The 27,016-nt window shown below is 31.1% G+C and overlaps 1 protein-coding gene across 2 annotated transcripts; it reads left to right on the forward strand.

Moving 5' to 3' along the window:
• Positions 1-654: 654 nt before the first annotated feature.
• LOC123674012 lies at positions 655-27,016 on the forward strand. 2 transcript variants are annotated; one of them, XM_045608813.1, is made up of 10 exons: positions 655-1,095; positions 1,149-1,424; positions 2,923-3,074; positions 6,368-6,668; positions 8,035-8,152; positions 9,375-10,547; positions 11,665-11,787; positions 13,236-13,610; positions 24,257-24,753; positions 26,673-27,016. In XM_045608813.1, exons 1-10 carry the CDS (start codon positions 952-954, stop codon positions 26,811-26,813), a joined length of 3,300 nt encoding a protein of 1,099 aa, XP_045464769.1. In that variant the 5' UTR covers positions 655-951; the 3' UTR covers positions 26,814-27,016. The 2 variants fall into 2 exon arrangements, with proteins under 2 accessions (XP_045464769.1, XP_045464768.1); XM_045608812.1 differs by having other exon boundaries at positions 656-1,095; positions 11,662-11,787.

A 27,016-nucleotide genomic window follows, 5' to 3' on the forward strand; every position in this document is an offset into this window, starting at 1 on the left:
GTATTATATCTAAATAATTGTTTTATTTCCTTTGAATTTCAGTTGTATTGTCTATAGCGCCTATAACTTGAAATGTAGCCCGATTTCTTTTTAGAAACCATATTCAGGTTCATAACTCTCCTAATTTAAAGTAAATTTTTTTTTATAAATTGAGCATAAATATTTGAGAATGCTTAACAACTTTTGATTGAGCTTGTTCACGTATTATACAAAAAAAAACTGCCGGTTGTTTGGTGGTAAGACCCCCAATTTGCTTAATAGAGATCTTGGACCGGAAAAGGAATTTTCTTGTTCTAGGGACCTTAGCATGTTGGGCAGAAATTAATCATACATATAGTCAATAGCTTAGAACATGATCCATCTATATTCTAAGGTCAATATGTATGGCGATGGGACACATTTATATAAGGCCTATACAAAACACATCTCGTATATACACGCTCTAAGCTTTTGAGAGGTGTCAGTCACAAAGGTCTAGGTTGTAATTTGAAATGTCCGAAATATTTCTAGACATCTCAGCCTAGGCGTGTCGAGATGAAAACAATAAAGTACATGCATCATACACCTATGTACTGAAATGATACACTCGTATATTCTTAAGTGGGTCAGATTTTCTTAATTGACATATTATTGTCTGACATTTTCTCGATTCATTTCATCAAAGTCAAAATTAATTTTTGTAGAAAGTTTCCATTGAAGATTTTTAGAAATAAATCCGTAAAGAAGGCTTCAGCTTTCAGGTTATTGCGTCGTAGTGTTTTTACTTTCAACGCATGATCAAAGTTCCAAGATCCAAGCCAAGTGGGGTGTACGCATTCTGTTATTTCTGTTGTATTTTGTAAACATGGAAGAATAGTTTCTTTGTTGTTGAAGGTGATAGGAAATTTCTATTATTTAACTTTGACGCAAACTAAAGTATTTCTTCTCTTGATATTGATCGAATATTCAAAAATGTCTTCTAAAAAGAAGGACCTTGAAATTATTTTCAATTTACAATGGAAAAATGGACCTAAAGTAGCTGAAAGGTCCAACATGGTCGGAGTTTATGATATACCCTCTACGACTTTGAACTGGGAACTATTTAAGTCTTATATAGTAAGTTTTATTCAGTATGTAATAACGAAAATGTTGAAAATATGAATTTATAGTTGAAAAATTCTGGTACTCCTGGCGATGACGTAGAAGTATCCTACTTGGAACATGGCAAAGAATTTCCAATAGAATCGACTTTAGATTTTCATACAGCTTTGTATTCCTTCCGTAAGAAAGCTATGAATGGTGAAATAATTAATCTCAGGTTGGAGAGTCTATCTAATTGCTATAAATCTAACAAATATTCACCTACATGTGATGCACAAACTGAATGTAGCTCTAGCTATGAGATGGAGAGAGCTCCTGGATGGTTTGTTGACTATATGACGGAGGTTTGTTGATTTTTGAATATTTTACTTGTCTTCATTTTATATTATGGAAACTTATATCCAGATGATTCAAAATCAATGATTTATTTTTATGGAATATATTTGTTCTTGATATATATTTCTTAGGCATCTTTGTTTTGAAACTTATTCAGTTAGATTTATTTTCACTCTCAACTTTTATTGTTGATTTTCTATCTTAAATTTGAATCTGGAAAAAAAAACAATTGATACCATTCTCAATATAAGGGAATTCAGGGAATTTGGAATGTAGATTAGTAAGTGAAAAATTGTATTACAGTAGAATCTCGATCATCCGGCCTAATGGAGGTGAAACGGTTCCCGGATAATCGAAAAACACGGACAATCAAAATTTCTCAAAATACGCACAATAACTATGAAAATTAGAAAAATGTATGGGGTATAATTATTTATGAATTATAAATAATTATACCCCATACGTATAATTATTTATGAATTATAAATAATTATACCCCATACAGTATAATTATTTATTGAGCAACAAAATCAATAGAATAATATCATATAAAAATATATAAATGAAAAACAAATCATTGCTTTGGTACCTATATTACAATGTATATATATTAGTTGAAAAAGTCTGTTTATTTTTATTTTTTTTTTATTATTCATTTTGAGACAAATGTGAGCCCAAATTTTCCTCAAGTGGAGGACATCAATATAATCCGTATCATTTTCCTCCTCTGCATCAGACCATTTGCAAATCTCAACGCGTCTTCGGCAGAAACAGTGAAAATTCTTCAACACTTTCTCGTCTGTATCCATACAATGGTTAGGTTGGGAGAAATTTGATACGGTTTCTGAATCGTTCAGTATCTGATAACCGGGTTCATTTAAATCCGAATTTAGCCATTCTTCAACATCATGGACTGAAACATTTTCGAATTCTACCAAATTATTACTATGGCGGATGCGTAATGAAGTGAATCCCGAATAATCGAGAGGATGTCTGCTCGTGGGAACGGATGAGTGAAAATGTCCACGAGCACGGATTACAGAGTAAAACGGATAATAGGAGAACAGATAATCGAGGTTCTACTGTAATTAAGAAATCACCAGATCTTATATGAAATTTACTTTGAAATTTGATTTGATCTTATTCTTGCCAAAAATAATTTAAAGTAGCCTCTTTAACAGAAAAAATTAGATTCATTCTATTGAGACTCCTTTACATCCATATTTTAATATTTTTTTAGTATTGGACAATTTGACTTTCAAGTTATGTTATTATTATTTCAATTTTTTTTAAGTAAGGTGCATTTCTGATGATATATTCAGCTAGAAATTTTATTCTACACCGGGGTTTTTCACACGAAATATAAATTTTTATTTTACTTGTATGAGATAAACACAATAAGGAGAACAAAGAAAAAATTACTGTTAGGGAGATGGTAGTATAATTGTTTAAGAAATGAGAGAATCATATAACTTTTCCAATACTTTTATGATATTTTTGCTTCAGTTTAAAAAAGAAATACTAAATGAGGTAGCCTCAGCAATTACCACGCATGCTGCGGTGTTAAGAACAAGCTTTTCTCATTCTCATTATCCAAGAAAATCTAAAACCGAATGTGCTAAGAGATCTAGGAAGAATCATCATCATGATGGAAATGAGTAAGTATTTAAGATTTATTGTTTCTATCAATCTTTGGGCTCATCTTTATAAAAAAAGCATATTCCTTTACAATGAAGAAATTCGCCATTTTTTTTTTTGAAGAGATTGAAAAATAAATTGAATTTGAAAACTCCTTTTTGATGGTTTATCATTAGTAGTAAATTATAGTTCTCTGAATAATTTTTCCAACAAAAATCGAAAAAACATGTTGCTAAGTAATATTTTAACAAGAAACAACAAAAACCCCAGTCGAAGACGAGGATTTTTGCACCTGCATGAATGCTTTTTGTTCAAAAAATATTACTTTGCATTGTTTTTTCAATTTTTTCCACAAGAAAAATTATATGCCCAAATGGTATTCGACAAGAATATTTCATGAGTAACAGATTATTCTGCATACACATAGCTTACAAAACATACTACCTATTATACATGTTTAATGAATATATAGGTATTAGTTTGAAAACTAAAAAACGGGTAATTTATTTAATCATAAAATACATACTACAAACTTAATTGTTCATGGTACAATTAAAATATAAATTGAAATTTTGGTACAAAGTAGGAGTATTGTTTGAAATCTTTGTTAAATCATTGCTAACGTTGGGTGTAGGTAAATAATTATTGTTGTTGATGGGTTCAACTGTAGACTGAGAAGCTCGAGGAATGGCTGCAGGATCTTCTGTTTTTTAGCTGAGGCTCTGAGGCGTCACTTCTAAGGGTGTTGATGTTAGAATAAAGCTCATCCATTTGCAGATAAGGCTTAATTGAGTTAGTTGGTTGAGCGTTGGCCAGAAATTTTATTTGTTGTTCACCCACTCCTGCTTCAGCTAGGTTATTATCTGTTGTTGACCACATAGATTGGTTTCTTATTTTTATTTCTTTTGTATTTAATCCTGCCTTTGCTGCTTCTTTAGTTCATTTCGAAAGTTGTTTTTTTCCCACTGGAATTTTTTTTGTACCATTCACTTGATTGTATTTTGTTCCATGATGTTCCAGTTGTTATTTTAGATGAATATTTAACCATTAGAATTTTTAAAAGACGGACTGGACATAAGGCAGGGCTCTTTGTATTGGGGACCAGCCATTTACTATTGGCCATTCTTCTTTCTCCTTTTTTCTTTCTCTTTTTTTTTTATTTAAAGGAGGTTTATATTCTACTCTTCCTAAAAGGTAGAATTTTTGAAAATCAGTTATTTTAAAGAATATGTAACTAAGTTATCTACCTGTTTTAATCCCAGAATCATCCATTTCCTCCTTATAGTAATGAACTCAATTGACTGCTTCTCCATCTCATTAGCGATATGGTAAAATTTTCGCTGGAGTTCCGCCGGAGTATATACTTCCAATAATAAAACCATTGCATAATATTCTTCCAATTTTAATGAAGTAAAGCTTGATTTCCCTTTATTAGAGCATATCTGCAATTTCCTTAATTTCAAATTTTAAGCTTCCCTACTAGACTTATAGATTCTTCTTCTTCTTCTTCATGTGCCCTGTCAGTTTTTTCCGACGTTGGCGATCACCATTGAGAATGCTTCTCGATCCTGTGCCATAGGCAAAAGTTGACCTGCATTTCTTATTTCGGTCCATTCTTGAATATTTCCGAGCCAGGAGGCTTGCCTTCTTCCTACACCCCTTTTCTTTCTATTTTGCCGCTGATTATCTTAAACTTACTTAAAGATAATATGTTCAAATGGATCAAATATTATTTTCCACTTGATAAAATACATCTCTTGCATTTTTGCAATGGTGTTCCATATTGTCTCCACAACTAGTTATTTGTAATTTTCACCATTTTCTTTCTTCATGTTCCATGCCCAATCTTTCAGGATCAGCTTTAGTTGTTCTAAATTAGTAGTTTTCAATGGCTTCAATTTCTTTGCCTTGCAGAATTCTCTAAACTGTTTTACATTGATGTATGGATTTTAAAGGTATTGTACGGTACACTTTTCTCAATCCCTAGATTAATAACAAAGAATCGCTTCCAAAGCGACACATATTCATTACATAAGCTGACTAGCACTCTCCATTTTATTGACAATAAAATCAGAAAAATTGTTTTACGTTGTTTCTTGGTACATACATTTCACTGTTCATATTAACTGTTTCATTGAGCCGCACTTAAGGTACCTGATACCGTTTTGAAAATGCTCCGACAAATGTGATAACAAATTGAATTACAAAGATTACAGAACAGGGCAATAATAGTATATTCCAAAAAAACGTTGCAGAATGGGCTCCTATTCCAACACTAATGCGAAATTCTAAAACTCGCTCCTTTGTAGCTTGTTTTAGAATTTCATGTTGAAATTGCCTTCTGCAACGAGTGTTAGACGATTAGAGAGTATCCAATGTTGGAGATCAATAGCCTAAAATTGCTTGTCCAAGCTTATCTATAAGATGCAAAATAATTCGATTGAAGGCTACACAAAATTGAAGCACAATATGGATTATCATGATTTTAACCTGAGAAGAAGAGATAAAATAAGAAATTACCATTCCAGAACACTGAACTCGCCAATATGTAGTATTGTGACAAAGTATAACAATGTACCAACGATATTGTTTAGTGGAAATGAAAGGGCTGTGTTGCAATTTAAAAATATATTTTAAGAACAAAAACTAAGTTGAATTAATTCTAAGAGGGGTCTATAACATTTCAGCGATCCATTCAAAAATTAGTACGCTTCATTTTATGCTAAAGACCATCCATTTATATGAGGTTTTCACTATTATTCATTTCAAAAGGTTCGTCATTGTGAAAAGTTCTTCCTTATGAATTTTTTTTTAATGAAAAACAAAAAGAATTAGATGATTTTTTTTTTGAAAAATCAATATATGCATGAAATAACTTTCCCAACACACATTTATTAATGAATGAACTAATGAATTTTCACATAACAATATTATACAAAAAGTCTTGTCGAAAAGTTGAAAATCTGTTTTTTCTAAGATTAAACAAAGACGTAAAAACGTATTTTGAATTCTTGCATGTTGAAAAAAAACCGGTAAATCAGATAAACGTTTGATATTGCTTCACTCAACCTGAAAAGTGTTGAGATCTCAAAAACGCCGAGAAGACAAGAGCAGTTGAACTTTGGCAGATCATGAGAAAGTCTTAAGGATAATTCATTGATTTGTTTATTTTTGATATCTTTATGCATGTTATAATTTTTTAGCTAAAGGCCTCAGTGCCAGTTTTGTACAACTGATTCGAGGTCTGAAAGAAATGATTTAAAAAAAACTTGTTAGAATTCTATATGACCCATTTCTTTCCATAAATTTTCAGAAAAGAGGTCTTGAAAACAATAAAGATGGAAAATAAATTGCAATCCAAAATGGAAAAATTAGTTAACAAATCTAAGAAATTAGAGAAAAAAAAAATTTCACTGATAACCAAATCAAGTGATAGTGATGCTGGTCATAGTAGTAGCAAGAGTAATTCTGAGACAATGTCTACAGTTGATGTCAGCAAGATGAATGCTACACCAATGCGTTCTGAAGCCATCATACCCCATTTGATGGGTGGTGAAGAGTATCCTCATTGTTGGAAAGTAATCAACAATGGTGCAGATGCATGGACTGAAGAAGTAAGTTTTTCGTTATACATAGTGGTCCACTGTAATACACAGAGAGATAGAGAAAAGAAACCCACATAACAGTGAATTATGAGCGATTTACTTAATAAATTCCTTTTATGGATTGGGCGATCCTGAATTTTATAATAGCAAGATTATTTATTTCTTTACTAGTCTGTATTTGCCAGTTAACAGTTTTCAACATACATTTGTTTTCACATTTTGTTTTATACCAGAATTTACTTCAAAGTTATTTTTGAAATATTTGCGACATAAAATATCCTTTGAGATTGACCCCATTGACTCTCCTCTAATGATTAGACTAATAAAAATCGATTCATCTAGCGTTCCAAATTAGTTACTTTATTTATAACAATTTTCCAAACTAAATCCGTTTGTTCATTTTTACTAAGAATATTTACTCTTCCTTCAGTATTGATTCCATAATATTTGTATTATATCCACAAACATTTATTTTTATTTCCACTGAAAAACACATTCCGATTTTGATACTAGAAACAACCTATCTATACTGTACCACAAAAAGAAGAGGACCAAACTATGTGGACTTTAGAATTGAACACAAATGCATTTACGGAAGGTCTTCTAGTGTTTTTTATGTTGGTTATTATTATTATGTGTTTGTCACGTTCTTTGCAATTTTTTCATTTTGAGTCGGGAATGGTTTTAAATGATGTTTGACTCACTGATGACAAATTCGTGGTCGAGTTGAACAGAAAAACTCAGAAACTAGAAATTAACAGGTTAGGTTTGGGGCCTGTAATTATTGGCGTTCATAATTTTGTTCTCCTTTTAATTTCATAAAGTTAATGAAGTGACTTCATTAACACAATAACGTCCGACGAAATGAGTTGGTGAAACAAAAATAGAATGTGTATATGAATATCTAAATAGGAAGGCTTAAAAAAGGGCACTGCCCGAAACGTTGCCTATCAAATGACAGTTCTATTGTAAGCAATAAATATATTCAGTAACAACCCTGAAATCAAATATCACCTTACAATAAAAAGTGAACAGGGTAAATAATTGATCCACAAAAAAAGTTTGGGAACCACTGCTCTAGTCCAATTTGGCCATTAACGAACGATTTGAATCTACCTCAAATTCGAGTTTCTAGTTCCTTCCTAAGTTATCGTGTTTACGTACGGACGGACAGAATAGAATTTGAGGATTAGTCATTAGCGATTCGAACCTTATTTTTGGAGACCATAACTAGCTTTATATTCGAAAATTGTGAGGAAATGATAGAGGGAAAGGTTGAAGAACAAGAGGATCATAAATAGTTATATAGTATTGTGCTAACTTTGTTCATTATGTAAATATATTCATTCATGATTTAATTTATTGAATCCATCAGACTGAACTACATTTTTCATGGGGTTCGTCGTTGTTGGAACCTATTCAGAGAGTTTTACCCTGTCCTCATCTCAAACCCGGGGATGTTGGTATTATTGAAGCATTGATACGTGTCCCAAGTAAGTAGACAAGAGATTTTATTTAATTAAAGGCCAGTCTAGGTTTTGTGCACATAATGAATTGACTGAAAATAGTATACATATTCTTGATCAATTTGCAGAATGAGCTCCTATTCCAACACAAATGCAAAGTTCGAAAACAAGCGACAAAGGAGCTAGTTTTTGAAACGCATGAGTGTTGGAATTGCCTTCTACAACGAGTATTAGAAGGTATTTTCTCTATTTCAGTCAAGTTTTGTGAAATATTGTTGAAATTCAATGGAAAATTCAGAATTATACATCCTAGTGACTTTTGTATTTTATTTTGGCGGTTGGTGTGACCTTTACGAAAATTGACAGATAATGGAATTTTGATTTTAATCGTACATTTCGAATTTTGGAATAATTTATAATTACACATTAAATTCGTGAAGGATTGGTTCTTTAGTGAAGTTATTTTCCTAACAAGTGTCGAAAGTGATACTTTTCCGCAAGAGACTGCAAGCTGTCGAGTGCGGAAAAGGCACTTTCCACATGAGTTAGGAACAATATTTTTCCTACTCTCTTAAATTAAACACTTTCAGGGAGAGTTTTCGTCTTGACACCGACTGACGTTATAAGAAATTATATTTTTGTGCGCTCAGCCGCATTGAGAAACGTTTGAGTTTTATGATTGGCGCATAAAAACATGCCAAAATTTTATGATTGATGCGACTTTTTAATATTTGCGTGCGGAAAAATCCTAACTATTCACTTTCCGCATGCATATGTGTGCGGAAAGTGAATAGCAGGGGTTTTTTCCGCACGAATTTGGAAAACTTCTACTTTCCAAACGTCAATGCGTGTGGAAAGTAATAGTTTCGAAACGCTAGTAGGAAAACATTATTTTTAATGTCATCCTATTCTGATTTATATTTCTCAATTTAGCTCACAAAATTATAGACTGTTCCATCATCTAATGATGGAAACAGCACAAATAACTATCTAACATATAGTCCATCATCAATATCAAGACAACAATTAGAAACAGCCCAAATAACTATCTAACAATATTATTCTTGATAAGTTTGGAGTTACGAAATAGAAAAAATTTGCACGGTTTTAGTTTTTTTTTTTTGAGATGTGAATTGTTGCATAATATATATTAACGTCATTTCTAGCATTGATATATCTGGTGGTACCAATATATTGAGGCTTAAATTTTTCTGCATATCATAGAGGTAACATAAGTTTTCTATTACAGAAATTTGTGGAAAGTACGAAATGTATTGGCACTTCCATCACAAAGGGCGCAAATTTGGTCATTGGCTGGGCTGTCAAATTATTGTTGACAAAATAAATTCATCCTCATTTTTTAATAGTCTCTCATCAAGACACATTACAACACCTTCTTCGACATCAAAGGGCCAAACAGATTTAAAAACTTCTGGTTCTTCCCAAAATATTGATTTGTCAACAATCCAGTTACTAGATGAGATTTTTGCTAATACTAGGGCACGCCAATCAAAAGTCCCTGGTCCCAAATTCGAGATAACATCTTCTTCGATATCAAGTTCAGATTCAAAAACTTCTGGTTCTTTAGAAAACAGAAGTGATTCGACACTAAAAGATCAACATTGTGAAACAAGCACAATACTTGATAATATTAATGATCCAAGTATGTCATCAAAAGGCCATTCAGATGCCAAAACTTCTGCTTCAAAATACGATATACCATCTTCTTCAACATCAAAAGGCCAATCAGATTTCAAAACTTCTGGTTCTTTAGAAAACAGACATATTTTGACAGTAAAAGAGGAATTAAATGAATCAAGCCAAATACTCAATAAGATTATCGACGGATATTATGAGAGACCAAAAGGCCAATCAAGCCAATCAGAGATCAAAACTTCTGGTTCAAAATACGATATACCATCTTCTTCAACATCAAACGGCCAATCAGATTTCAAAACTTCTGGTTCTTTAGAAAACAGGTGTAATTGTACAGTAATAGATCAAATGGTAAATAATAAAGGAATCCCAAACATAGATGATATTCTTACCGAAAAAATGAAAGAATGGCAGATATCAAAAAAATATACAGTTCCTCTTACAGTTCCTCTTACGGCATTTAGTAAGGACAAATTAAAGCCTGAGATAGAAGAACTGATAATCAATAAAAGTCCTTCTAAAATCCAAATTATAGAGAATTATTTCAACGAGAACAATTCTTCAGTGAAATCGAATAAGGTCGTCAATTCTGCAGAATTTGTCGCAAATAACAATTCCAGTACTACTAAAATTGATGCAGAAGAGGATAGAGATTCTCATAGTGAATCCATCAGTAAAATAGATGAAGACACAAGTTCCAATTCGACTTTGAATGATATGGTTTTGCTTAACTTTCCAGAAGAAGTAGAAGAGCAGGAAGTTTTAGGTGAGTTCTAAGAGTTAAGCTGTTTTTTTTTGAGAATTTTTTTAATTATTTCCCTTGGTTAATCTTATTGATGGTTTGGGCAAAAAATACCTGAAAATCAGAATAAAAGAGTAAAAATCTTATAAACTATAAGAACTGATTTCATTATCCATGAATATTAAAGGTTTATAATTAAAAGATTGAACTGAATAAAATGTGACTAAGGGTCATGAAACTTGAAATGTGAATTCAAAATACACTGACCTCTCCAAGAATTGGTAGTGCTGGAATATACAGGTTGATTCACGAAGACTGTTGGTTGGAAAGATTCAAGATAAACACTTGAAATTTTATAGTTGAGCTTTGTTGGGAGAGATAAATACTTGGAAAAAACTCCAGATTCATTTGAGTTCTTGTTTTTTACCATGACCTTCAAAAATGTAAACAAGAATAAAACCATTCTCCAGAATAAAATGAGATTTTGTTCTATATCTCGGGAAATAAACAATTTAGATCAGTAGTATGTTTTACACTTACACACTATTTTTTAACGTAGATTCTACCGGAACATCAAAAAAAAATCGAAGCAACCTGTATATTCAATTGAATTTTTGAATAAAGGAGGAGAAATTAGAAATTTTCATGCGAAAATCTCAAATTATTAATTAATTAACATTGGAATGAAACCTTTTTGAATATATTTGAAATTTTTTTTTCAAATTTCTTGGAATAATATGCTTATGATAATCTGATTATGAATAAAAAAACGGGGTGTTGCATTTGAAAAAAGGAAGTTGGTATAATTTCCAGTGAAACCGCATGTCAAACGATTCTGAAGTTTTTTTTCAATAATTCATCCCTCCCAATAATGTTTAACTAAAACATTTCTAGTGTTCATTTCGAGTCTTTCTTTGGAATACTTTAATCAATGGTCTTCGTGGATCATCGTGTATAGTGTGGTAAACTTTTTTTCATATAATATATAATATAAAATAGACATTTTCATTTCTTGAGAAGATAGATTAATTTGAAAGTTCTTGAATTCTTGAGTTCTCGAATTTTCTTCTCCATTTATTGAAAACTATTATTTTGCATTATCTAAGTTGTTATTTATATGTTTATGTTTGTTATATAGAAGAAGGTGGAGATTATCACAGTGAATCTATCAGTAGAATTGAAGAAGATACAACCTCCATTTCGAGCTCAAATAATCTGGTAATAGTTGATTTACCAGATGAACTGGAACAGCCGGAAACTTTAGGTTAGTTATTAAATAAATATTTAAAAAGAAAATTTATCAAGAGAATTTCCTTGTCCTTCACAATCATTTAAATTAATACGTTGAAATGTATGATGCCCCGTTATATTTCCTCTGCTAATACTGAGATTCATCGACACATATGCTTGATTAATATTTTGTATTGCTCTTTCTCAAAAGAATATATATATATATATATATATATATTTTTTTTTTTTTTTTTAATTCACACTAGCGTGGTTCAATTGTGATTATTCGGGCCGGAAGGCCAAGAATAATTTCTGTTGTCAATGGGGAAATATTATCTGTCGTATATATATATATATATATATATATATATATATATATATATATATATATATATATATATATATATATATCTAAATTAATTGAATTTTATTAAGCTGCTCTTCTTTTGGGAGATAGATGTAATAAATTTCAATTGCGAATTTTTCTTGTATAATCAGAGTAAATTAAATGAATTTTCGCATATTTTTTTTTTTAATCGAATGTATGAATCCTTTTCAATCTATTTCTTGTATTCTTGTATCAGTTTACACTGCTCAACGACCTTAGTGACCTTCATGATTTATAATATTTTTCTGAATAAAATAAAACCAAAGTAATTTCCACAAATATTTTATTGTCTGGAAATTTTTAGCAATTACTTTGTTTTTATTTTTTTCATAAGGAATTTCCGCCAAGTAAGGACCGACTCCATTGAATTGAATCTTTCTGTTTGGATCTTTACATGTGATGGAAATTTATTTAAAATATTATTGATAATGCCCTGTAAATATTTTAAATCAAGTGACTGATAATTTTGTCTTTAATGATTTAACATTCCTATTTGATAATCGTGTAGCATCCTCCTATTAAGTTATGTTTAGAAGTCAGTATTCGCAATTTTGAATTTGAACTGACAAAATTTGGAGAACTAACAAAATCTCAACAAAGTTTGTAGGTCATGTTTTTTTAACCCTTTTAGCCATAACTTTTGTATTTGTAGTTTGATTTCTCAGGAACATAACTGGCAAATGCCTTCCTCATCTACTTTGTTTTTTGTTGAACAAAAAAATGAAAAGTAAGGTTTTATTCGTATTATTATTATAGCGGGCAACGTCTAAGTGCTCGTAAACATTTTCGTCTGTCAACAATTCACTCCATAGGGTTTTCTGAGTATAACCTTACTTTTAATTTTTTTTTGTTCGTCTTTGATTATAACAAAAAACAAAGTAAATGAGGTCGGCATTTGGAATCAAGGTCTAATTCAAAAAAATAATTTCTAATATCAACCAAAGGGTTTAAGAGAAAATAAACTTCTAACTTCGTTGAGATTTTGACTGTTCCCCTCATTTTGCCGTTCTGTATAGTTTTGAAAGTTAATTAAATAATGAAAAAACAAAAAAAAAATGTTGGAAAAGATCACAGATTAATGATTCGAATTTCAGGATATGCTTATGTAGTAATTGACGGCATCAAAATGCCTGTTCCAAAAAAATTTTTGAGAGAGGATTTTCTGGAAACTGCTGAAGAAGCACCAGAACCAAAAAAAAATGATGATTGCTATAGAGCAACTATGGAAAGGTTCTTGGAAATGAAATATGATGCCACAGATAATTGTGAACACAACAAAAGTATTCCTGATAACGAAAATTATGATGACATACCAGATTTAGTACCTTCACATCATGTTGACAATTCAACAAATATTTCTTCAGAGAAAAAAACTTCGCCTTTTGAACAACTTTCTAACCCTTTACATAGTTATTCAGAAAGTGATGTAATGAATAATGAAATGAAGGTATTCGAAGATTCAGACTTAGGTAAGAATTTTTTTTTTGAACTAAACGATATTTATGATTTTTATGTTTTGTGTAGTATGGCATATAATATTATCTATTTATAGTGTGATAATTTACTAAAACTTCGTCCAATTTCCGAAATTTATTCTTGTTAGGTTTTTTAGCTTTTTAGGAGTAGGTTGCATTTGGAGCTCTTAGGACAAGCCCAATGGTCAGTGTTACTTGAATGTGACTTTCTAATCTTTCTAATAATCTACAACCTAAAACGGAGAATGGTATCACAATAGCAAGTTTGAAAGAATAATCGACAACTCAAAATCACCAGATGTATTTCCACTGCAAAGTTGAGATACAGGAAAAAAAAAATGGTTGCCGTCGGTCACTCACATTTTTTCGAATATTTCAGTTGTACAAGGTGCTTATCAGAAGATCATGAACTTGGACAACTCAAATTTATCGTATTTGCAGAATTGAATATTAAAAAGGTTTTTTCGAAAAAACTTTTCTGCAGAAATATTCGAAAAAACGTGAGTCCCCGTCGCCACCATTTTTTTTCTTAAGAATACCATTTAACTTATGAACCGTCGAATTTTCACCCTAAGTAAGGCATATTGTTGAAATTGTCATCAAAAAAGCTATCTAATGATGCAATAATATACTGGGTGTGCCATTTAAAATAAACAAAGTATGTAGTATGTTTTTGGTATAACCAAAAGTTGTAGAGAAGTTCAGGGAGAAAGATCATCTAGCTATCTATCATTGTCTCAAACATCAACAAGCAAATTTTCAGCACAAAATTATGATACCCATAAACGTCTAATAGGCCATCGCGGGACTCACCCTCTATAAAGTCAAAGAGGTTACGAATAAAATATTCAGAGTTGAATTCATGATTATAATGTCTAACTCCCTAGATATACAGGGTGTTCTGATTTGTTTCCGACAAACTGAAACGGGTGATAGATCACATCATTTTAAGCCAAAAAGTTCCTATGAACATGGGTCCGGAAATGCTTCGTTTACGAGATACAGGGTGTTAAAGTTGAAAAAATAATTCGCGTTTTCTAAATATCTTTCGACTGATTCCAAATAATTGCATGAAAGTTGGTACATAGGGTTTTTTGAGGTGAGAAATTCAAATTTGTGGTCGATTTGGTTGTATTTTCTAGAGGGCGCCACTGGCAATCATTTCGTCCCCTTTAAACCGTTGCAACTTTTCTGTGCTACCCTGTACGTCATTCTGGACTCAAAAAATCAATTCCCCTGACTTTTCTAGTTTAAAAAGGTATGACTCGTTTAAGTTGCTAGGGGCAACCGTTTCAGAGAAAAACGCATTTAAAGCCAAATCCATATTTTTGTAATCTCTAAAACATGTAGAAACAAATTTGTAATAATTTTTAATTAAATATTTTTTAGAAGTAACAATTTAGAACAAAACAAAATAACATAATAATTTTTAAAGAAGGTGTTCGAAATGTCCACCGTTCTGTTGAATGCACAAATGACATCTTCGAATGATTGATTGTTTTACATTCAACAATTGTTGCAGCAATAGATTTAAAATGGCTATACACAATGACAGATTTAAAGTGTGTTAGGTTCAGATGTCATTAATTATAATTATAGTTAACTAAGTTAATAGCTTATCAACAAATACAGGAAAATGGTATTGGTTACCAAAGGCCCGAACGAAGCATACAAAGAAGAAATCATCTACAGAGAAATAGGATTTTACAGACCTTCGAAGAAAATAAAAACTCAGTATTCGTAAAGCATCCCAACAACGCAATATTTCAGGAAACAGAATATTCAGAACACTTAAAAACAACAATTACATAGCATACCACTTCTACTTATTAGTGGGCAATAGAAAATCCGCATGCATTTCGCCTTAAAAATTTTCAAAATGAATTTAAATTTAATATTTGAATAGGAATAATTTCATGAAAGGATTTCGAAGCAGTCAAAACATATTAAAGAAAACGCGAATTATTTTTTCAACTTTAACACCCTGTATCTCGGAAACGAAGCATTTCCGGACCCATGTTCATAGGAACTTTTTTGCTTAAAATGATGTGATCTATCACCCATTTCAGTTTGTCGGAAACAAATCAGAACACCCTGTATATATATATAATTATGTTTTTCGTTGAGAAAACCACGTTTTTAAAAAACGAATTTATTTACAAGGAAATATGGAAATGAACAATAGGATGAATCTAAGATGATTCTTAAGCTGATTATCTATCTGACTGACTGACTGACTGACAATAACATATTGTCTCCTATTTATAACATTATATTTTCTTATCTTAATTGACGCCACGCGTCGAACCACCTGCATTATGCTGGTGTAAGCAAAATGCAGCACACTGATATGTGAATCTAAATGAACAATACAATATTACGTCAATTGATCAGAACGGGATGGAATCCTGTAATTCCTCCCCACCTAAGTTAAAGTTATCACCTTTAATAGGTGTGACTTTAGCAAGTCTATTATTTTTCAAATATTTAAAAATAAGAGAAAATATCAAAATCAATATTATTATAAACATAAGAATAAAAATTAATGAATATCCTGGTTGGATGTGCCATTCTTCTAGGTCTTCCAACTGGATGTCAGGGATGTCTTCTTTCTTGAAGTTCGAACTGGGCTGGTTCTTCATTGGATGAGCCATCTTGGGCAGGACAATGTATTTTTCTTCCATAATCGTAGAAATGGGAAAAATTTCTTTTTGTGTGTTTCCTACAACACATTTTGAACGAAGGATTGCCATTGGGGGTATGAAATAATGTTTTGTTTGCTGTGGGCATTTCTCTTGGACTTTTTCATTTTTGATTGAGAGGATATTTCCATCTTCTAGAAGTTTCAAGTTAGCTTGTGGGACTGATACAATTCTTGAACAATTTTCTTTGTGATTTTTCAATAAATTTCTGATGCATTCTGGAGGCTTGGATAGTAGATCTTGATCGCATAGGAAGTCTTCTTCAACTGGGTGACATTGACTCGTACTCCATAGTAATTCTTCTTCTTGTGAGAGCATATAGGAGTCGGTTAAGGAAAGGGATTCATTATTTTGGGAAAGAAAGTAAAACTTGTATAATTCGTATCCCTTTTCATAAATGGTTGGAATGGATATAAGAAATAGTAAAATTTTATTTTTGAAAATTACCTTAGTATGGCATAATTGATAATAGTCTTTTATATGATGTAAGGGAATGATACTTGAATTTTTGATTACTTCTGAGAACTTTGAATAGGGTAAAATGGATTCATGCAACAAATGTAACCTAGCAAAACTAATTGCAGTTTGAATTTCATCCAAAGTATTTTTGATGTCTTTGAGTTCAAAAGTCATAAGATGCATTTGCTGAACTTCTTCGAGTGCTGGTACAATTTTTAATAATTCAAGATTATCATGCATTTTCTGAAATTTATCAATATATTTGTTTTTCAAGTCATTAACTACAGTAGCGATCTTCTTTTGATTCCTTATGAGGGTTTCCTCATTTTTCTTTATACTATTAAAATAATTTCTGTATAATTCTTCATCGTCAGAATCTAAGGTTCCAAAGAGTATTTTTGAAATTTTGCCTCCTAAATTAATCAATCCTCTCTTAGTCCGTATTTTGTCATTAACTATTTCTTCGAACGATTCAATATTTATTTTATTAGACTCTTGCAAATATCTATATGTAGTTTGCAGTCTGCGAAAAACCTAATGGTTCCTTCTTAAATTTATCTATTTCTTTCTGGTATGCCAAAATTACATTTTCTATTTTATTTAAATCAATATGATAAATTAGTTGTAAATTCTTTTTTGTTATGTAAGCTTTTCCTAATTGAATCGGCAATACATTATTTTCAATTGGAATAATTTCTAGTGAATTAATTATCTTCGTTACTTTTATCATTAAAATTATAATTATCAATGTAAATGAATGGTGATCCATGTTGAATCTGAAAATAAAATTTGAAAGTTACTTCTTTCGTTGCTTCATAATTTTCTTATGATAAATATGTTTATTCTTATTATCTTTTATACGATGTGAATCAATTTCACTTGCATCGATTCTTTTGAACGCTGGGTCGAGTTTTCTTGTTTTCGGATTTTTAATATACGTTGGATTTTCATTTAAGGGACGATCAGCAGATCTTTTCTTATTTGTTTTTTCTAAACGGGCCAAATTTTTCTCTTGTCGTTTTTCTAAATGTTTTGAAATATCGTTGAAATTTTCTACGTAATTTTCAACATAATTTTGAATTTGTTCATTATGAGTTCTTTCAATGGGTAAAGAATAATTTAAATCGGCTTTGATGATTTGCATTGGAGTCATCTCTAGACTCGAATGATTTGAATTATTATAACTTAATAAGGCTTGAGCTAATTTATTTTGAAAAGTCAAATTTTTATTTCCAATTGTTCTCAATTGTTCTATGAGAGTAGAATGAAATCTTTCAACTAATGCGTTTGAATTTGGGTTATAATTCGTGATATAATGTATTTCGATTTTATGGACTTTGCAAAAATCTTGTATTACATTATTTTTAAATTCGATCCCATTATCACAAGTAATTTTGTTAGGGATTCCATAATGACTAAAATAAATTAATAATTTGTCCATAATTTCTGATCCTGTCTTCTGTAACAAAGGATAGCATTGTCCAAATCTGGAAAAAGAATCTATCACGCTTAAACAATTTGTTTGATTAAATTTAATCGTGTCACAGTAGACATGAGTAAAAGGTTTTGTACCGACGGGATTTGGTTTAAATTGAAGTTGAACTGGAGTTCTTTCATATTTAGATTTTTGACAAATTTCACATGTATTTATATAATTCTGAATATCTTTATTCATATTCGGCCAATAATACTTTCTTTTCAAACTTAATAAATTTTCGCGTAATCCACGATGTGAAGTTTTGGTTTCATGAAATTGTTTCATTCTAAGGAGTTGTTCCTCCTTGTCTTCGACATCTTCTACTAATGTTCGCGATATTTTCAAATCAAGGCTCTTATAATCGAATTTCTCTTGCAAAATTTGTATAAGAGGTTTTTCTAATTCTAAAGATTTGAAGTATATTGTATAAGGACTTTTTGGACGTAGATATTCTCGAATGAATCTACATAAATCTGTTTCGACAGAATTTACTGATACAAGAAATCTTAATTTTTCTCCGAACAATTTAATTTTCGTAACATCATAATTCGATGCTTTTTTAAATATGACCTGTAAATTCGCGGAGTTTATACTTCTCTCCGTATAAGGTATTTCGAAGATAGGGTTTTCTATACTACTGTGAATAGTTACATCATCGTGTATAATCACGTTTGAAGTTTCGAAATCAATTATATTTTCATCTTCATTTTCATTGGAATCATCATTTTCGCATTCACCTGCATTTAGTAATTCCAAGCATTCATCAAGTTCTTCGTCAGTAACTTGATTAATTATTGACACTAAGTCATCTTCAATACCATTATTTATTTCTTCGATTTCGTTCAAATCATTCATTTGCATATTTGATGCTTTGATTTGATTCATTTCATTACCATTCTTATTTGGTAAATAGAATATAGTAATTTTTATATTCAAATTCAGAAAAATATATTTTATCATATTTAAAATTGTAGACCATTTCAATCGGTCTAATCCGCTACTTATACGCGGTATTGCTAAATATTTTTCATTATTTATTTCACAAATTTCTCTGAGTTCCATTAGAGATTTAAATACGTTTTCGTACGTAGGTTTATCATAATAATTTTCTTTCGTTATTAAATAATAAATATTTCTATTATCCTTTCGAATCTTGGCAACTTGACCTACCATTTTATTTTGCGATTTCAGTTTTTCAATATTTCCGTATTTATTTTTAAAACAGACGGCTATACCTCGATTCATGTGGAAGTCTTTAGAAACACAATGCGCTAATGCATAATTTTTAGGGGCTTTAAATAAGTTACCTTCTTTCTCTTTTACATTTGGAGAATCCGTTATTTCATTTATTTCATTCAGCTTTATAAAATTTTCAAAATTAATTTCATTTTCTATAACAATTCTGCTCAATGCATCTGCATTATTCATTGAACCTTTTCTGTATCTAATTTCATAGTCAAATTCCTCTAATTTAATTCGCCATCGCATAAGGCGAGAATTTGGTTCTTTTAATGAAAATAACCAAGTTAATGGTTTATGATCCGTATAAATTATAAATTTTCTTCCGTACAAATAGGGTCTAAAAAATTTGCAACTGAATAAAATAGCCAAAAGCTCCTTTTCTATGGTGCTATATTTTATTTCCGATTGGCTGAGAGTACGACTAGCATACGCTACAGGTAAATCACCTGGCGGAGTACCTTGAGAGAGAACTGAACCGATTGCATATCCGGATGCATCTGTCGTAAGCACGAAAGGTTTATTAAAATCAGGATAACATAGGATTGGATGGTTTAAAAGGTTACGTATCAGAACCTGAAAAGCTTCTACATATTTTATATCATCAATATCAATTTTCGCTTCTTTTTTTAAACACGCAGTTAAAGGTTTTGCTATCTTTGCAAAATTTGGAATGAATTTTCTATAATATCCTACTAAACCAAGGAAAGATTTGATTTCTTTCGGTGTTTTAGGAATTGGAAATTTAGTTACTGCTTCTAATTTTTTTGGATTAGGTTTTATTCCTTCTGGAGTTATAATGTGACCTAAAAATTCGATTTCTGTTTTGAAGAAATGACATTTATCTAATTGAATTTTCATATCATCTTTCATAAGCGTTTCCAATATAGTATGAATATCAGCCAAATGCTGTTCTACTGTTTCTGAAAAAATAATTATGTCATCCATATAAATATGACAAATTTTTCCTATATAATCTTTCAAAGTATTATTCATCAATCGCTGAAATGTAGCAGGCGCGTTTTTCAAACCAAATGGCATTCTTAAAAATTCGTAATGTCCATTATCTACAGTAAAAGCCGTTTTTTCTATTGATTCTTCGTCCATTTCGATTTGATGAAAGCCTGAGGCAAGGTCAAGTGTCGTAAAATACTTTTTATTTCCTAATTTATCTAGGATACTATCAATTTGGGGTAAAGGATATTTATCATCAATTGTTTTATCATTCAGTTTTCTATAATCGATGGCCATTCGCCATTTTACTTTTCCTGATAGGTCCTCTTTCTTTGGGACTATAACTACTGGGAAAGACCAGGGGGAAATACTTGGTCGAAAAATATTTTTATCTAATAAATCTTTTATTTGTTTTTTGACTTCTTCCCTGTGTACTTCGGGATATCTATAAATTTTGCAATGAACCGGAACATCATCGGTTGTTCGAATCTTATGTTTGATTCTACTAGAAAAAGATAAAGGTTGATTGGGTAATTGTAATACATTTTCGTTTGTTTGTAAAATTTTCATAAGTTGATTACTTATTTTGGATTCTAAATGAGAAAGATCCACTGGGATTTTCGTTGGATTTTGACATACTTGTTGGTATTTAAAAGGAATGTTGCAAAATTCATTTTCTAAAATTTGATCTTGAAAGTTCAAATTGATTCCATACTTGTTCAAAAAATCTGCTCCTATTAAGCCATCATAATTTCTATGAAATTTATAAAGTACAAATGGATGAGTATCTTCTACGTTAAATTCAGAAAATAAAGGCAATAAGACTTTTTCATTTGAAGTGTTTTGTCTCATACACGCGGTTAAAGTGGTTTTTTCTTGATAAATGTTATTTGGGCAATTATTATACGCAAATTTGGGGTCTATTAAACAAACTGAACATCCACTGTCAATCAAAAGTTTACATTTAGGATAATTAAATTCGATATAGGGAAGTTGATTTGAATGATCAATACTATTATTTAAGTCGATTCGTTTCCCGAGGCTAGTTCGCAAAAATTTCGTTCCTCAAAATTTTTTGAAGTCGAAGCGTCGCCAATTACGAATTTTGTGGGAAATTGTTTTGATTTATTTGAATTCGAGGTTTTCCAACGACCTCTATCATTTTGTTCATAATAATTCTTTTTATTCTGACTTGAATCTAATTGGGTTAATTCCTCAAATGTATAATTGGGAGTTTGTTCATTGGAATAAAATTTCTTATTTGGATTCGTGGGAAATTGAGTAGAATAACTCGGGCGTTTCTGTGCAAAGTTCCTAGTTTGGACTGACATTTTCTCCGGTGGTGTATTAATTCGTTGGTTGGGATTTGGTTTAAAAACATTTTGATTATTATATCGTTCCGTCTTTGGATATCCGAACACTTGTTTGTTTGTAGGATAATAATTATTATTTACTGGTCTCTGAGTATACTGAATAGGTTGTGAAGGAAAGTTAGGAACGGAGTTAGAATTATAATTATTTCTGTAACTATTATTTGAATAAAAATTTGTATAATTATTTGGAATATAGTTTCTTTTAATATTATTATTATTTTGAAAATTATTTTTCGTCCTTCGCGATTGAAAATTATGTTTTCTACTTTTATCTAATAAATCATATTGCTCCATGTTTGACAAATAATCTTTAATTGCATTTATGGTTTGGTCAAACGTTAAGTCATTATTCGCGATTAAATAAGTTCTAAGTTCCGTTGGTGCATTCGAAATTAACACCGTTTTACAAATTTTCAATATATTAGTCTTATACAATTGTTTTTCTTGAGCTGGCATCATGTCAGCATCTATTCTGTAGTTAATTCTTATTTTCATCGAAATTATTTCATCTATAAAGCTAATCATATCTGATTTCTTTTCTAAGAATTGTAATTGGTGAATCAACACATCTAAATTGATTTGATCGCCAAATTTATTATTCAAAAATCTTTTCAGATGATCCCAATTATCGGGTATATCTGAGGTAGAAACTTCAGCAAGTGCTCTACCGACTAATTTTGATTTAACTAAAGCTAAACAGTATTTTTTAATAAGTTCATTTTCGTTACTGAACATAGTTAAATAACTTTCTACGTTTTTAATAAAAGAATGGAGTTCGTTCTCCATTCCTGAAAATTTAGGAAGGAGTGATCCAAACTTTTCTGCAGTTGATAAATCCATTTTAACTCTAGCTACTTTCTTTTCTTTCTTACCGTGGAACTGTTTAAAAGAAGTAATATTGATAATTTTAATGATCGGTTTTTATAATAAGAAACCTAGGAAAAACTTTGTGATCGGTTTTTTATGATAAGAAACCTAGGAAAAACTTTGTAATCGGTTTTTTATAAGAAACCTAGAAAAAACTTTTATACAAGTTTTACGCTCAAAACTTGGGAAAAGGTTGACTATTTTTGGGCCAGAATAGGTAAACTGGGAGTCAGTTAGAAAGGATTGCTCACCTCGTTGATATTCCTTGTTTGAAGTTGAAACTGTCCTGGGCGCTACTCCAGTGATCGAGCTTCTGGTTTTCTTCTTAGGGGTTGCTTCTCACCTTAACAGTTGAAACTGATAGTCGAAAGAAAGTTTTTATTTTTCACTTCTACGACCGGCACAATATTTCAGATAATACGTCGCGTTTTTCTCGTCGCGCTATTATTTCCGAAATATTTAAAGAGATCCCATCCTCGTCGCCAATTATGTTTTTCGTTGAGAAAACCACGTTTTTAAAAAACGAATTTATTTACAAGGAAATATGGAAATGAACAATAGGATGAATCTAAGATGATTCTTAAGCTGATTATCTATCTGACTGACTGACTGACTGACAATAACATATTGTCTCCTATTTATAACATTATATTTTCTTATCTTAATTGACGCCACGCGTCGAACCACCTGCATTATGCTGGTGTAAGCAAAATGCAGCACACTGATATGTGAATCTAAATGAACAATACAATATTACGTCAATTGATCAGAACGGGATGGAATCCTGTAATTATATATATATATATATATATATATATATAATAGATAAGAATGTTAGGATGTTTCGATCAATAATTTTCTTACGAATTATATATATATATATATATATATATATATATAGGACTGATGCTTCAAAATCGGACTCTAGAGTAGATTATACACTACAGCTGCATAATGAAACTCACCCATGGACTAATAATTTGATCTGCTGTATATTCACTGTTGAAATATAGCTATCTGGCAGGCATTGAAATGTTGTGACTTGATGGTAGACTCTACCGTTGTAATCTGCATGGACTCTTGAGCTCTTTGGAGAAAATTCTAGATCCGCTTAAATCTCAAGGACTGATTTATCAATGGCAGGCAACAATCATATGACTGCAATAACAAACAGGGAAAAAGTGCCATTTGGACACCAGCACATATTGGAATATCAGGGAATGCAATTGTTGAAGAAGCTCCAAAGAACACAATCACAAAGCCACCTCTTGAAGTCATCCATATAGATCAAGTGATATTAAAACTTTTCTAAAAAACATCAAGAAGAAGAGTGGCAATCAGAATAAAATAAAGTATTTCTGAATTTGAAATAAGAAAATCAGATGAAAAAAGCTGTTAATTTGCTATCTACTATTGATTTCACTAGTTTGATAGCACCTCGGATAGCACAGTAGTTTCAAACAGTTTCTGCCATACATCTTTATTCTTCATATTACTATACTCTATTTTTTTAAGACAAAGGAATTGTTTAGAAATAAGGAATGTATATGTTTTATTTTTCTGTTTTAGATGAAGAATATCAGACAACTCAAAATGTTGAAAAGCAGAAACAGATAACTTCAAATTCATCAGTGTCGATCAATCCATTCCACCAGAATCGGTCTTTCCTTGAAGAGAAGGAAGCATTAAATCCAACTGCTAATGAATATAGAGGAAACGTTAATATCTATCCAATAATTTATTCAAATGATTCGCATCCCCGTGTTCCCAATTATCAGCAGACACCACCTGAGTTGAGACCAAAGCCCATTGAACAGGAATATCCAGCAGAAAACAGCCGAATTACTTATACATCAAATCCTGAAGTGATCAATATCAATGCTTTTAGAAACGATGCTGTTCCTGAATCTCGAGATGGAAAAATTGATCCTTCATGCAGTTTTCCTCATGCAGTCCTGGTACCTCAAGTTCCAACTGTACCAATTTCATCAGTGGTGATGTCTATGGCATCCTCTGCTCTGAGAACAGTGGTAGATAAGATTATTCCTTCCAAAAACGAACAAGAGGTGAGTGAATTATTTAATGATTTTTAACTTTTGGATTATAAATGGATTATATAATCCAATATTCAACGATTAAAAAAAGCTGTTTCTGTAGCAGAGCATTGTGATATTTAATGAGTAATAATATAGAAATTTTCGAACTTCTTTAGGCCCGTACAGACAGAACAAAACATCGTATCGTAACTCCGTCGCGTAACAAGTCTCGATGACACTACGTAACAGCGTAACATCGAGGCGTCCCATAGGTTATCGGTTTTTAACACCGCATCAAAGAAATGATACGCACTGACGTTGCACCACTTTTTTCCATGTATAGGTGGGTGCGGTACATGGTCGGCAGACGGAACGGCAGCTTGTTACGTTTATAAGTTACGCGACGATGTTACAAACAATTTTTCTCTATTTCAGTATCGTAATGAGTTCATTACAGTTCTAAAAACAGTGCTGTAATGAACTTATTACAGCATCGTTTTCAGTTATATTATTCGTTTTGTGGTTGTCTATACTGACTTCCAATCCTATCAATTTTCAACAAACGTCAATAATTGTCAAAATGATATAATTGGGATATAGTGAAATGATTTGCAATGTTATTCGCAATTTCTCTTAATTCCTGTGGTGATAAATCGATTTCGTAAGACATAATTAACGAATTTAATGCGTAATTGTGAATTATTTCAAAATTCCAAACATACGATTCAAATTCATACTCCGTAATCTGTCAATTTTCGTAACAGTCACACCAACTGCCAAGATACAATACAAATGTCACTAGGATGTTTAATCTGAATTTTTCATCGAATTTCCACAATATTTCACAAAACTTGACTGAAATAGAGAAAATATCGTCTAATACTCGTTGCAGAAGGTCATTCCAACACTCATGCGTTCGAAAACTCGCTCCTTCGTCGCTCGTTTTCGAATTTCGCATTCGTGTTATAATAGGAGCCCATTCTGCAACTTGTTTTAGAATATACTATTCTCTATTTCTGTATCGTAATGAGTTCATTACAGTTCTAAAAAACAGTGCTGTAATGAACTCATTACAGCATCGTTTTCAGATATATTTTTCGTTTTGTGGTTGTCTATGCTGACTTCCAATCCTATCAAATTTCAACAAACGTCAATAATTGTCAATATAATATAATTTGGGAATATAAAGAAATGATTTGCTACATATTCGTAAATTCTCATAATTCTGGTAGTGTTCAATCGATTTCGGCAGACATAATTCACGAATTTAATGTGTAATTGTAAATTATGTCTAAATTCGAAACATACGATTCATATTCATATTCCGTAATATGTCAATTTTCGTAACAGTCACACCAACTGCCAAGATACAATACAAAAGTCACTAGGATATATAATCTGAATTTTTCATTGAATTTCGACAATATTTCGCAAAACTTGACTGAAATAGAGAAAATATCGTCTAATACTCGTTGCAGAAGGCAATTCCAACACTCATGCGTTCCAAAACTCGCTCCTTCGTCGCTCGTTTTCGAATTTCGCATTCGTGTTGGAATAGGAGCCCATTCTGCAACTTGTTTTAGAATATACTATTACGTGACGGCGTTTCGATACGGTGTTTTGTTCTAAGTCTGTACGCGTCTTTTCAGTTTTGGTTCATGAATTCTGAGAGGTGCATCCTACGAAAAATCATTCTCTACTCTTCTGAAGCAGTTAAAAATTGGCTTGTATTTGAGTAATACTCAAGCTTTGTTGGTTCAATAGGTCTTGAGATATAGCGCTTAAAAAACAATTTGTTTAAATTTGTTTCAAAAAAATCATAATTGCAGTTTTGACTGACTTAATTCACTGAAATAAATTATAGATAAAATGAAACGAAGTACTTTCCACTGTCTACTGAAAAATTCATATATTTGTAAGGAATAATCGAAATTTTGTATTTTTTTTAGCCCACTGCAGAGAATAGTATTCGGGAAAATAATTTGAAAATATTAGCAGATATGGGATTCGAGCAAAGGGATCTCAATGCTACTTTATTGGCAAGATATGATGATGATATGAGGCGTGTTGTAGCAGAACTTGTACAGTAAGGTGCATTGAAAGTGATATTTTGATGGAAATTTAAATTTAAAATAAAGTATCTAGTTTGTGAGGTTCTGTAGTAAATGGATTTTAAATAAATCCAATTTATTTAGATTTAAGGTTATTTATAATCAAAAAAAGGATTGTAATATTAAATGAAGATGTATAACAGTTTCATCTATTTGAATATTAAACTACAAGTAAATCTTCA

Source organism: Harmonia axyridis, chromosome 2 (genome assembly GCF_914767665.1).
Source record: "Harmonia axyridis chromosome 2, icHarAxyr1.1, whole genome shotgun sequence".
Taxonomy (NCBI): Eukaryota; Metazoa; Arthropoda; class Insecta; order Coleoptera; family Coccinellidae; genus Harmonia; species Harmonia axyridis.

Bases quoted from the DNA above. Each gene is read 5' to 3' on its own strand.
- LOC123674012 (XM_045608812.1), top strand. From the start codon at position 952: ATGTCTTCTAAAAAGAAGGACCTTGAAATTATTTTCAATTTACAATGG. The intron at 8,153-9,374 runs GTAAGTAGACAA...TTTCTATTACAG, and splicing joins AGCATTGATACGTGTCCCAA to AAATTTGTGGAAAGTACGAA. The intron at 13,611-24,256 runs GTAAGAATTTTT...TTTCTGTTTTAG, and splicing joins ATTCGAAGATTCAGACTTAG to ATGAAGAATATCAGACAACT.